We start from the raw sequence: 13,480 nt of genomic DNA on the forward strand, positions 1-13,480 counted from the left end.
ATATTTCTCACAAACTCGGCTGCCTCTCCTCCCTCCGGAGGGCTCTAGTGGACAGGCAATCCTTCCTGAGCCCGTTAATGGCTATCGTTTACATCATCGAGGACTTATTTTATCCCCCACCCCCACTCGCAGATTCTGCTCAGTCTTTCCACATCATTTCCCTGCACTGTTCCTCTTTTTGTTCTTCCTCGTAGTCCACGATCACAATATTATTTGGAATTGTGCTAGAATTGGGGAGGTCAGGAGGAGAAGGAGAAGGGCCCTATGCTAAGTGAAAGACACCATTCACAAAGGGCACGTATTGTATGACTTCCTCTATGGGAAGTGCCCGGACCAGGCACAGCTGTGAGTTTGCCAGGTTTCTAGAGGTAAACAGCCCAGGGCTGGGGATGGGAGTATGGAGGGCGACTGCTAATTGATACTGGATTTGTTTGGGGGACAATACAAATGTTTTCAATCTAGGTTGTGGTGATAGTTACATAGATTTTGAACATCCTGAAATCCAATGGATTGAAAATAATGCCAATGACTATTTTGAAACTGGATTTAAAAAACTGAAAGTCTGCCCTGGCTGGCATAGCTCAGTGGATTGAGCGCGGGCTGCGAACCAAAGCATCGCAGGTTCGATTCCCAGTCAGGGCACATGCCTGGGTTGCAGGCCACGGCCCCCAGCAACCTCACATTGATGTTTCTCTCTCTCTCTCTTTCTCCCTCCCTTCCCTCTCTAAAAATAAAAATCTTAAAAAAAACTGAAAGTCTACAGAGTTGTCAGTTATTTTTTTCAGTGAAAAAAATCTATAATTATAGATGACCCCTCCTAGTGGTTTGAGCATCAAGTCAGAACAGAGGCATTTATAACAGAGATAGTGCAGATGCATATTTTGTGATACCCTTCTATGTTTCCCTTAGCTTTTCATTTTGATGTGCATTTTATCCGATTTCAAATAAATAAATACAGTTTTTATTGCGCCAACTGGTCAATGCATCTTAAAGTAGCAATTCTAAAAAATGTGCTTCTCAAAATTAGCTCAAACACAGTATTTTAATAGTCTGCCATCACTCACATAAATTGTTAGGAACTTCCCCAGCAGTTTTCGGATATTCATGTTGATGAATATGGCTTATGGTACTCTGAACACTAATCAAAGAAAATAAACTTGAACTCCTTTTCACTGAAAATTGCCTACTAAGAAATTTCACATTGCGGTCCCACTTTTTTCTTCCGCTCACAACATAAACGCCAGGCTTTGTGGTTTTGTGTCCACTGTGATGCAGTTATTAGTTGACTACCACATACAACCAGTTCGAGTCACTTTTCCATGTTCATAAGAAAAATTTGGAGGCGTTAGCTTCTGTGCTACCCACTGTCCTGTTCTTTGGGAGATAACTCGAGTGCATTACTTGGAGCTCTGACCTGTGTTGTTTTCAAACCACCTTCTATAATGTGAGCATCACCCGCTGTGTACGTTCCCACGCTCCCACACCGTACTCCCCACACCGCACTCAGAGTGCCGCAGAGCTCCCTGGGACACCAACGCCCTCAGGGGTCCCCATTGCCACGAGCGTCTTACCTTTGTCTCGGCAGGCTAATGAACGGTTGCTTCTGACACCTCTTGCTAAGGCTAAAGAGCTTGTGCACAATTTTCTGTGCCTTGAGGAAGAGCTGCCTCATGCTGTTCTCCAGTTGCTCGTGGCGGCGCTGGAAATTAGAATCCATTGTCCACAAGTGCATGATGGTGGAGGTGTTGAGGAAATAGTGCGTGGGCAGCCTTTTCATGAAGAACTTGAACTCGTCTGGAAGGAAATGGTCAAAACCCAACACGTTAGTTATCAACAGTCACTTCCCTTTTTCCCCCAAACACATTTCACATGTTAGTATGAAAAATGAATGCATGCAATCTATTATTTGTGAGCTGTAAATTAATTGAAAACAGTTTTATGCTTTAGTAATATGTTTCTCTTTGGTTCCCCTTAAAATTGACCTTTCAGGGAAGAAGATAATTAAAATTATGTGTGCTGAAGCCCATAGTTTGGGCAGAAAATTTAAACTGTGCTTATTTTTCCCATGTCCATCTTTTGATGGCCTTTGAATGAACTTTCTCCACAGGCAGTAGTCTTAATTCATCCCTCATTTTTGCCAATGATATTAATGATCCTTTCCAAGTGTTTTATGTCAAGGAAATGTTTTCAGAAAGTTTTATTAACTTAGTATAGAATATATATGTGTGCATATATATATAGTATTATGAAGCATATTTCTTAATGTTTATAGAAAGACTTTTAAAGAGAAAATTATGAGATTCAAATGTGTACTCTGATTACTCCATTTAACTAACCACTTAAAATGTGTCATGACATAGTAGTTTGAAACATGAATGTATACTAAAGAGAAAAAAGTAAAAAGAATTTAAAGGTCCAATACCGACCCCTATTTTTGTTTACCTAATCATAATGCCAGAAATCGCCCCCTTTCCCCCAAACATGTCTGATTAACCAACAGCAGGAACAAAAGTTGATGCTACAGAACGATAAATAATAACTGAGAAGGTCTATTAATTATCCAAAAACAAAAGATGGTTGAGGCAAAAGCCGCAAGACAGATACAACACAGCTCTCTATAAAAATAAATGAAGTTCTGACACATTCCACCATGCAAATGAACCTAGAAAATACTACACGAATTACAATGAGCCCGCACAGAAAGACAAATATGGTATGGGTCCAGGTATATGAAATATCCAGTAGAGTCAAGTTCACTGAGGCAGGAAATAAGTTAGAAATGACCAGGAAGGGTGGAAGGGGAAATGGGAAATTACTGCTACCGAATTCCTGCTTGGGGAGATGATGGCTTTTTGGAAAAAAAGAGAGTGGCGGTTATACAACATTGTGAATATAGGTAATGACCCAGGATTGTACGGTTAAAATTATTAAAATGGCAAACTTTATGTTATGTGTGTATATATATATATTTTAGAACAGTAAAAAAATTACAATATGATACTTGAGCCTTTCCCTCATCTCCTTTGTATCCGAGGTAAATACTATAAATGGGGACTCCAAACAGAGATTTTTACTGTGTTAACTTGCTGAAAGAATTATTTGGTTAGGAACATCATGTTGCATCCTTTGCTAGGTAGTTCCTGGTTGGATCAACTCTACAAACACACACCAACATACCATGAGATTTAAAAAATGTTTTCGATAGCTGAACAAGTGTTATTTGGCAAGTGAGATAGATAAACTACATTTTAGTCACTTTTCTACCCATAAAAAACATCCATTTTATGTGTTAAACCTCAGCCTCTCTGTGCCTCAATTTCCTCTTTTGTAAATGCCATAGAAAGTTCTGGATGACAATCTCATGGCACTTTAAAAGTCTACGATGTTATGAACAGTTGGTTTAAATTCCCACATACTTAGTCTGAAATATCCAATTCAAAAACAGTTGTTTTCTAATGTCATTACAGCTGCTATTACTATTAGTATTCAACTGAATTTGGACAAGGTGTGTTAATAATTGCTCCTTGTATGTAGGCTGAACTCCTACAATTTTGTAAAACTACCAGATTAGCATTAACACTTTCTAAAATATGTCACTGCTTTCCTTAGAACTAAACCATATTAATTCAGACACAGACTTAGAGCAACTAATTTGTATTTATTTCATGTGTTAGGGCTATTTTGATAGACCCAGACTATTTCACTAACACTGGAATATGCAACTTTTTAACAACATCACAGAAAATTACATTCACGGATATTAGGGTTATTATTTCATGGACAACAAAATAAACACAGAGCCCTGGCATCTTTTGGCCACTGCAGGTATAGACCTTTACTAGGAGAAGGGGGAATAAAACAAAAGAAAATGAAACATTTTAGAGCCAATAATTATAAAGAAAGATGCTTGAGGATACATCCATTTGAAATGCTTCAAATCATTTTTTCTAAGGAAGCAGGGCCTAAATAAGACATGCATTTTAAAATTCCAATTTCACAGTCCCCTACGTTTTGTTTGGTCCCATGGGCCTCCTCTGAGGGACCCTCTTCAGAACGAAGGTGCTGGCGTATGGAACTGGGAGCATCCCTGGGACCCACCGCCAGCAGATGCTCCTGCTTCCAACGCGAATCCTTTATTTCACTGCCACCCTTGACTTGAGTGCTTTGGGTAAGCCTTTATTGTTTCATGGGCATGCATATTTCAGGCCCCTTCATTGTTTGTTACAACGGTATTCTCAAAGCCTCTAAATCAGTCAATTATATTCCAGTTAAAGGAGAGCTTGAAATGGAATTTAATTCTACCAAAGTGTACATAATTGCGTCAGCTGAAAACTGTCACTACATAATTTCTAAGAAATGCTGTTTTAACATAGCACTTGAATAATGGTTTCATTATGAACTCATCAAGAGTCACCACGGACAGACACCCGACACATCTATCAGACACCTGTTGTACGCCGAGCACACAGATGTTTCCGTCTGTGCAAGAGAATACCAATAAACCTTTCATCTCACTTTTCAAAGATGACAAATGGCTGGAAATATCTGTAATTGTTCAAGTAACATCTTCAGTGTCTGAAATTCATTCCACTTAGAAGTCAACAGAATTCCCAGAAAGAGTCCTGTGGAGACTTTTCTTTTCCCTCTCCCCTGTGGCCATTGGTAAAATTCCTATTTGTAGGATATAAAAATAAAATACGAACGACACTAGCATTATACATTTAGTGATGTACAAAACTATGAACAGAACACACAATGAATAGTGGATGTCACACATTATTCTACAATAGTTTCCAGAGCCAGGTAGAACACACAGTACTATCGTTTTTCTTTTGTTTTTTTTCTTTTTTCTTCATCTACTATCGCTTTTCTTTCTTTTTTTAAAAGATTTTATTTATTTATTTTTAGAGAGGGAAGGGAGGGAGGGAGGAGGAGGAGAGAGAGAGAGAGAGAGAGACAGAGAGAGAGAGAGAGAAACATCAATGTGCGCTTGCTGGGGGTCATGGCCTGCAACCCAGGAATGTGCCCTGGCTGGGAATCGAACCTGAGACACTTTGGTTCGCAGCCCGCACTCAATCCACTGAGCTACACCAGCTAGGGCTCTATCACTTTTCACACAGCAAATAAATTTCAACTAGCCATACTTTGTGGGGAGAATGCAGCTCTAAAAGAAAACAAAATAATCTCATGCAATCTGGAAATATCCATTTAAGCGTGTATTCATTGAACATTTTTGTCCTACCGTCTTTGAGGACTACAGAGAAAATAACGCCAATCACAGTAATAATATCGTAATAAACATCCTCTGTGCTGATGGAGAGTTATCATCACTCAGTCACCTTAACAAAACTAATTCACAAGCAGCAAACAGCACTGTGAAGGGAAGTGTGCGATACTGATGAATTCCGTGGGGGCAAAGAGTCAGGCCGGGCGGGACTCCCCAGTCAGTGACAGAAGACCAGCTGGGCAGCAAGCTGACTCTCAACATTGCTACTGCCTCTCCATTAAAAAAAAAAAAAACTATTTTCAAAAATGGCCGAACAAGTTTTATTTGCTCCCCTCCCCTTTCTCCTGATAGAAAATCTAGTTAACACTTGATATCTAATTGCCTATTTTTTAAATGAATGATCTGTCCCAATTAATGTGAGTTCTTACTTTGGGCAGGAACACTTTTAAGTGCTTTAAACATTAATTCAATTCCCCCAATAACCCTTCAGGTAAATTGCACTGGAGTAGTTTTGCATGTAGAATGCAGATTATCTTTAGTTTCATAACTCAAATGTCAGCAACAAATTATAATACTAACGTATTTACATAGTGGTCCCATGCAACTATATATTCTGTATGCCCTTTATTCTCATGCTTCACAGTTGAATTAAGTGGGTAAGTGTGGAGAACTGAATATTTCCAAGGCGAAAAGGAAGAGCCATAAATACACAAATCCTGATTCGTGTCTCTGCCTCTGTTGATGAGCATGGAGTGCATGAACTGACCACCTATTTCCAAATGCTCAGCATCTCTCTTCAGTACTGCTCTAGCGTGTATTTTTCAAAGATGTTCTAGAGTATTCTAAAGCTTTGAAAACGTGGAATTTAACTCCCTTAAAAGTACAGAACGGCAATCAGGTAAATTTATTATTATTTAGAAATAATTTCTTAAGATAAAAGTCCACCAAAGTAATCCGAAAGAGAAGCCACTTTCTTTAGAACACAGGACTATGCGGAGAACAACTGAGGTGGAAACTGGTGTTTTTATGGTTTTTATTTGTTCATATGAATGTGTTACTTTATTGAAATTTAAATAAATCCTGTGAATCCCTATAAAAACATTAAATACATTTAAGCACATTGACATTTAAAGAAGATAATATCACTAATGCTCCTCCACTAACAATGGGGTTACATACCCATAAAGCTATCCTAATTTGAAACTATCGTTAAGTTTAAAATGTCGTAAGTTGAAAATTAATTTAACACACCTAACCAACCAAAAAGCATGGCTTAGCATCGCCCACCTTAAACAAGCTCAGAACACTGACATTAGCCTACACTTATTTTGAGCGTCATCTCAAGACCAAATGCCTTCTTCTTCTCCCCAGAAGCAGGAGACGCAGATGGGCCTTTTGTAGACAGGATGGATGTGAAAGCACAAAATAAAATATCAAACAAACACTGGCAGTACAGTTCCCTGTAGAGTATTGGTTGTTACCATTCTGATGGCTGGTGCACGTTATGGTTTTCCCCCAATCAATATGCATCTTTACACAATCAAAGTATCTTCCCAGTAGAAATGACAATGCAATATGGACGATCATTTTAATTGGTATTAAAGCATAGCAACAGTCTTTGCCCCCACAGTCTTACTATTGTATAACAGTCTTACTGTATATTAACAAAATATTGTACAATATCTAGAAAAATAGGTAAACACAGATGCATGGCATCTTACAATGGAAGGAGATAATAGGCAAAAAATGTGTGTCAGTACGTCTGAAAAATCTATGCAAATGTTTGTTTTTGAGCAGAAGGGATAATCACTTCTGATAATGTAATACCACCAATCTAACACCTTCAGACTTATTTCTCCTCCTGTGTTTGTGAACATAGGATTTTCTGACATAATACATGCTAATAACAACACTCTAGAAACATAAAATTTCTGTAAGCAATAACTAAAAAATATTACTTCCTTATACTGAAGTACTTCGGCATTATTTATACCTGAATACATAGCAAATACATTCTGTTTCTACAGCTAGATTTTTTTAAAGATTGTAAGATTTTTATTTATTTGTTGGCTTGCTTGTTTATTTAGTCTATAATACATGTATACTTATCCTAATTACTACCTCCAAAGCTGACAGTTAAACATCAAACTACATCTGATAGGGGAACCAAAGACTTAAAGATTTACCCTCACTTGGTAGAGTTAACTGATTCATTTGGTGGGAAGGGCTATTCTAGGACCTGGAATGCATGACGTAAGTGAATTCCAGGAAGTTCAGAAGGTCAACAAGCAATTCAACCTTGGCTCCCTATGCCCCATGCCCCACGGGGTCTGCAAGCTGCTGCAGAAGGTATCTGAATTGTTGATCCATGGATAAAGTACTTGGAAACTTCCCCCACTGTAACTCTTATCCAATTAGCCTTTTTTCTAACACCTTACCTACCCTTCTTCTCCTTATAAAAAGATGGGCTTGAGGTGAGGCATTAAGACAGTTTTTGAAGGTACATAGCATCTGAATAAAGGGCCCATAAAGATTCAACCCTTTTCTCTGCCCACTGGTTCTGGCAGTGACAGGCAGCTCCTGAAAGTCAACTTTTCTGGCTTCACCTCTACCACGGCCCTTCAAAGCTTTGACCAACTACAATACTCTCTAAAAAGCTATTTCTTATTCCTTAAGAGCCACAGTTTCCCAGAAGATAGTACGGATTCTTCTATCTTCTTCTAGTTTTTAGTGGCAAAGATTTGCTTAAAAAATAAATGACCTGCAAATCTTGACACACGACAGCAATATCGGCCTTAATAAGGTGAGAAAAAAATGACAAACAAGCAGGAATGTGAGTGGGAAGGGCTGACGGAAAGGAACGTTGTGAGAGAAAATCCTGTCCCGAAGAGCAGGAGGTGAGCAAAGGCTGAACTGGGAATCGGATCCTTGAGCAAGTGCAGCTAACATACAAGTTTTGACCCACTTCATAATCCTGACGAGCATTGGTTGACTTCTCCTTTTACAGTTTCCCCTTCTCCCAAACATTTCTAAGGGATCATTTACATGATTTGTATCAGCAGAGAGTTTTCTCAACTCCTCCACTGAATCATTGATACGACTCGGGCGGCGTAGCCATGCAGGTCTATTTAAACCATTCCGTAAGCCATGAACGTGGAGTTTATACTGGTATTGACAAAACACTATCATGCTGCCCACAGTAAATGGCAATCCTGTTCAATTGCCTGTGAACTGGCTGATTTTATAAGGCCACAGAGTGATGGGCACCCAGGGGCGTAAATCAGAAACCGGTCCCGATTCCTTAGTAGCTGCCTAGACATAATTGTGTTTTTCCTGTTTTCCTTTTCTCTGAAACATACACCACATTTTTTTCTATTAGAATACTTTAACATAGTAGACCAATTAATCTGCCCCTTCATTGGATTGTCTTGTTTGAGAAATGACCCAAACAGAGCTTTATCTCTAAGCATAAAATCTGCAAGACTGGGGTCTTCCCTTCCCCAGTGCCCTTGCAGAATAGGGAATAGATGCACTATCTAAACTATGAGATGCACCCACTCAGAGTTAGAATCTTAAGCTGTTGGTTCAATAACAGAAAAGATGCCTTGAGCCATTTCTTAGGAGGTGGTGATTACAGAGGTAATTGTAGTGTTTAGTGCAATCTCGTGTTCATTGCAGTTAGCAGTGATGAGCTCATTAAAAAAATCTTATGCATGTTTTTAACATACTTTGCCCTGCCTATGTACCAGAAGAGTATGCTTCTCCGGCTTTCCTGGCGCTGCTGCGTGTTAGCGAATATTGTTACATGGATTTCTTATGAGGATAGGTGAGGTCAGAGGGAGCCTGTTGCTCATGCTCGGCAGGAAAAGACCTGGGCTGACAGAGGTACTGCTACTGGGAATGGTTGACAATAGTCTCTGTGGACAACTTGTTGGTTTCTTGGATGAGTGGGGGAAAACAAAGCTTTTGAAGTGCATGCAGTGTTACGGGTGGAACTTAGCAGAAGTACCACCTGTGCTCATCTAGAAGGAAGAGCTGCTTGCAGAAATGGCATCCGGGGACCGTGCCTACACCCAACTGAATAAAGAACGTGAAAGGCTGAGGGTGAGCGGCTTACCACACATAGAGATGGCTTAGGAGCCGAAATTCCCACGCTTCCTTCTCAAAGCACCGAATACACGCTAGAAACTTCCACAGACTGAGCTAAAGGAATCATCTATCACTCCCAGCTGAAGGGCTTCAAAACAAACTGATTCCACGTTTGAATTTAAACTCCTGCCAGATGTTGCTCCAGTTAGAAATAAAATGCAAATCGGGAAGACGTGGGGGGGACCTGGGAACCAGAAGACACAGAGAATGGGAAGACTGGGATTGACTCAGAGTAATGGGAAGCATTAATCATGCTTCCTTCCCCCGCCCTCCAGGGATAGAACCTCCTGAGCCCTGCCATGCTTTCTGTCACTGTGACGGTCTTAATCAAAAGCATGACCTTCATGGAGAAGCCAGTGTTTACCACACCTCACTCCCATCTCCTGCCATGCCCAAGGGGGGTTTATTGAACATGTTCTAAGGGAAGGCTGATTTTTCAGCATGCTTTGAAGAACTGGCTCACTTTTGTTGGAGAAAGAACATGAAATGCTTGGGTACAAAGAGCGCCTGCCAGCGTCTCTGATGAGCACGGCCGGCTGTTTTCCGCAGACTGGGGGCGCCCGTCGGGGTGCACTCTGCGTGAAGTCGGGCGGACTCTCTGATTGCCGTGAGGATGCAATTACCGCTCCGCGCCTGGGGCGAGTAGCAGCCACTGACCATCAGGGGCACAGTGGACACGTGTAACCCAATATGCAACAGGCCCAGTGAGCTCCTCAGATGGTCTGAGCTGAAGAAATTTTAGTGTATTAACCAGATCACGGTCCTAGGGACTTATGCAGAGAAGCCATACCCTGACGTCCTATTTAGCTTGTACAGTTCAAAAAATATATAGTCTGGCAACAAACGCTTGACTTGAGTCATCCTGAGGAAGAACATTATCCTACCACATTGTGAATCATTTCAAGGACGCAGAAGGCCTGTATCAAAGCTTAAGTAGGGGAAATCCTTCTTTTGCATTGTAAATGAATTGCCAGGGCTGGTGAATGCCAGAATATTCCATTAATCACAGTGTGATGGTATAGAAATAAGAGAAAATTGGGTTTTCTCTGAATCTCCCTCAACTTAGGTCTACTGAGACCCTAACCCATGCCATATTTATTGTCCAAGGCCCAGTCTAATGAATTAGAAGATGATTGGCTCCCTAACCTATCATAAACTATGATCTATTAAAGTAAGAAGGGTAACATGAAGCTTCCCCTTGCAACCCAAAGACTGAATCCAAAGTGAGACTGCTTGTTTTTTAGGCTTGCCACGGTTGCAGGCATTAGCGGTCCATGGAACACCAAAAATTATGAAGATAGTACTCATATCCCATCTCTGATGAACTCACCATGCCAGTCGTAGCTTAGTCACGGAGTGACTTCAAGTAAAGGGCTGTTGCCGACGTGGGCTCCCAGCACGAGGAATAAAGCTTCCTGCGCGACACAAATGGCTTCCTCTATCATGGCAAACAAAGACTACTGCAAATGGTTTTCTTTCATATGTCAGCTATGCCAAGGTTGCGGGTTCGGTCCCGGTCAGGGCACATACAAGAATCGACCAATGAATGCAAACATAGCTGGGGCAACAAATTGATGTCTCTCTCTCTTCCCATTCTCCTCTCTCTAAAATCAATCAGTCAGCCATCTATCAGTCAAGAGACTCGAACATTCCAATGCCACTCTCGGGTTAAACCACTTCTCAGTGGCCGTGCTACGGTGTATTTCGCAGGAATGTAGATCACGTTACCAGGCCACTCGACTTCTTTCGTTCATGACATCCCACTGAAAAGCCTTGGGGAGACACGAGTGGCAGGTATCCTGGCTGCCGGCTGGCACCTGAGCTCATGAATCTCCTGAAAGGTCAAGGGAAGCCCCTGATGCCTGAGGGAAGCTTCCGAGAGTCCAGGTGTCCCGAGCACACCTGGACAGTCTCTCCTTCAGCTCTCCCTCATTGCACACCTCAGGGAGCGCATCAGGTAAATGATCCAATGACGTTATTGAAGGCGATGACTTCAGGGAGATGCACCGAGGGCTCAGGTGTGCCCGCTGCAGATTCACGGGCTCTCGCACGTCCTTGAGACGCGGTGCTTGCCTGTGATTTAGGGGTTGTTCCTGGCATGGCCTCTGCTCATGCTGTGACCTTCCCCATCCGACGTCTTTAAATATACTCCTTCTCCACCGCAGTCAGATGCTATCCTTGCAGAAATGCTGACTGATACAGAGCTAATTGGGGCCTCAAAGGTAATTATGGTCTGGAGTTCACAAGAGCACAGCCAATATTTATTGAGTGTCTACTGCGGGCCGATCACTGAGCTAGTTAAGTGTTAAAACTACAATAAAACTCATTATTAGAGTTATAATAGTACTACTTTCCTAGGCTTTCTCTGTAGATTAGGTAATCACCAGGAAAACAGAATAAAATAATTTGTACATAATTAGTAATAAATAAATGCTAGCTATTATTTTTTAATAATGTATTCAGTGTTTCTGGGTGGGCTATGCTGAGCACTTTGCCTGGATTCTCTCATTTACCGCTCACACAGCCCTAGGAGATGTGTACTATTATCGTACTCTGCATTTTTCTAATGAGAAAGCATGCCTTCGAAAGATGCAGCCAATTGTTCAAAGTGACGCATTTATTAATTAGAGCCCAGAATAAAGCACGTCTAGAAAACAGCACGGCTCTGACATAATTCGCATAAACTCTTTCGAGAGTTGGCAGGAAAATAAAATTATCATCTCCCCTATCTAAAAGGTGCTTTTGTTTGCTAGACGTTCCACAAACATTATCACAACCAATCTCATAATAACGGTGCGGGAGGATGGGCTTGTTTTATTAAGATTTGATGTGAAACTAATTCACATGACAGGAACATTACACAGAGCCAACTAGAGGAAGATGAGGACAATAATAGGCTCCTGGAAATACAAAAGGGAAGACCGTTTTGTGTTTCTTGAGGGTCGGGACAATGTTACGTTTTTCTTTGTATTTTCCCCTTCCAAAAGCCTAAGACAGCACATTACACATGCTATGAATTAAGTATATATTTCTTAAATGGTTGAACCAATTGACAAGATACAGAAAGGAATGGTTGAAGCTATTGTAAATGTAAATATATATATGTATATATATGTGTGTGTGTATATATAATATTTAACTTGGAAAAGCAGAATTGAGTTTAATCATATAAAATAGGAAGCTACAAATGGCTCACGTGGGGAAACTGTTGAAATGAAATCTGTGTTACAGTTCTAAGTCTTCGTATTACTATGGAAAAAGGGAATTTGGATGGAAAGTAACCCAGCAAGATGAAAATGTAGACATGTGAACTTATGGATGTGAACCTGGCAGATGGGTTCCGGGCAGTGAAATTGCTCTGCACGTAAGCTTGAGAGTGCTGATAATGAATCAGACCCTGCTGCAGGAACACGTGATCACTGCTTACAAGCAAATCGCAAACCACATATTCATGACTGCAGTAGCAAAAACTGCATTCGGTATTTTTTTAAGTATCAAGCACTCTTCCAGCTACTTAACCCTAAATTCTGCACAGTAGTTGTTGCTGCTATGCTCATTATATTAAAATAATAGCCATGCCTTAGAGATGCTGAGTAAATTTCTCCACGTCTGAAGCCTTGTGATAATATCTAGAGAAGAACTGCTGAACACATAAGCAAGACTTGCCTTCAAGATCAACCTCGTTTGAAAGCATGCATCAGCCACCAGACAGGTGTCCAGGCTGCAGTCATGGGGGTCAGAGGAGACTTTACTTCCTAGCCCATACAGCCAGTACCATGTACACAACACACCTTTCTCTTCAAACAGACAAACGTGCCTGACACTACCCTCCACTTTCATTGAGGTCCAAGAAGTTTAGTGATTTCGTACTCACACAAGTCTAAAAAAATTTAATTAGTACTCAAACTCATAATTTTCATAAATTATGTAGATGTCTGATCACTCTGCTGTATTCCTGAAACTCATATAATCTTTAATGCCAACTGTAATTGAAAAAATAAAATAGGAAAAATTCAATTGGAATAATTTTTTGACCCATAATTTGTCTTTTATACTATGTTGTAACTTTAAGTGTCATAGACATATGTAAAATATATAATGATT

General features: G+C 40.6%; 1 protein-coding gene across 1 annotated transcript in view; it reads right to left on the reverse strand.

Annotated features, from left to right (window-relative positions):
- BRINP3 (BMP/retinoic acid inducible neural specific 3) overlaps window positions 1-13,480 on the reverse strand; it is a 205,627-nt gene that overhangs the window by 29,384 nt on the left and 162,763 nt on the right. The window contains exon 7 of the mRNA XM_028531286.2: window positions 1,572-1,794. Within this exon, the coding sequence (XP_028387087.1) occupies window positions 1,572-1,794 (223 nt within the window). The remainder of the gene's footprint in view (window positions 1-1,571; window positions 1,795-13,480) is intronic.

This window comes from Phyllostomus discolor, chromosome 15 (assembly GCF_004126475.2).
Source record: "Phyllostomus discolor isolate MPI-MPIP mPhyDis1 chromosome 15, mPhyDis1.pri.v3, whole genome shotgun sequence".
NCBI lineage: Eukaryota > Metazoa > Chordata > Mammalia > Chiroptera > Phyllostomidae > Phyllostomus > Phyllostomus discolor.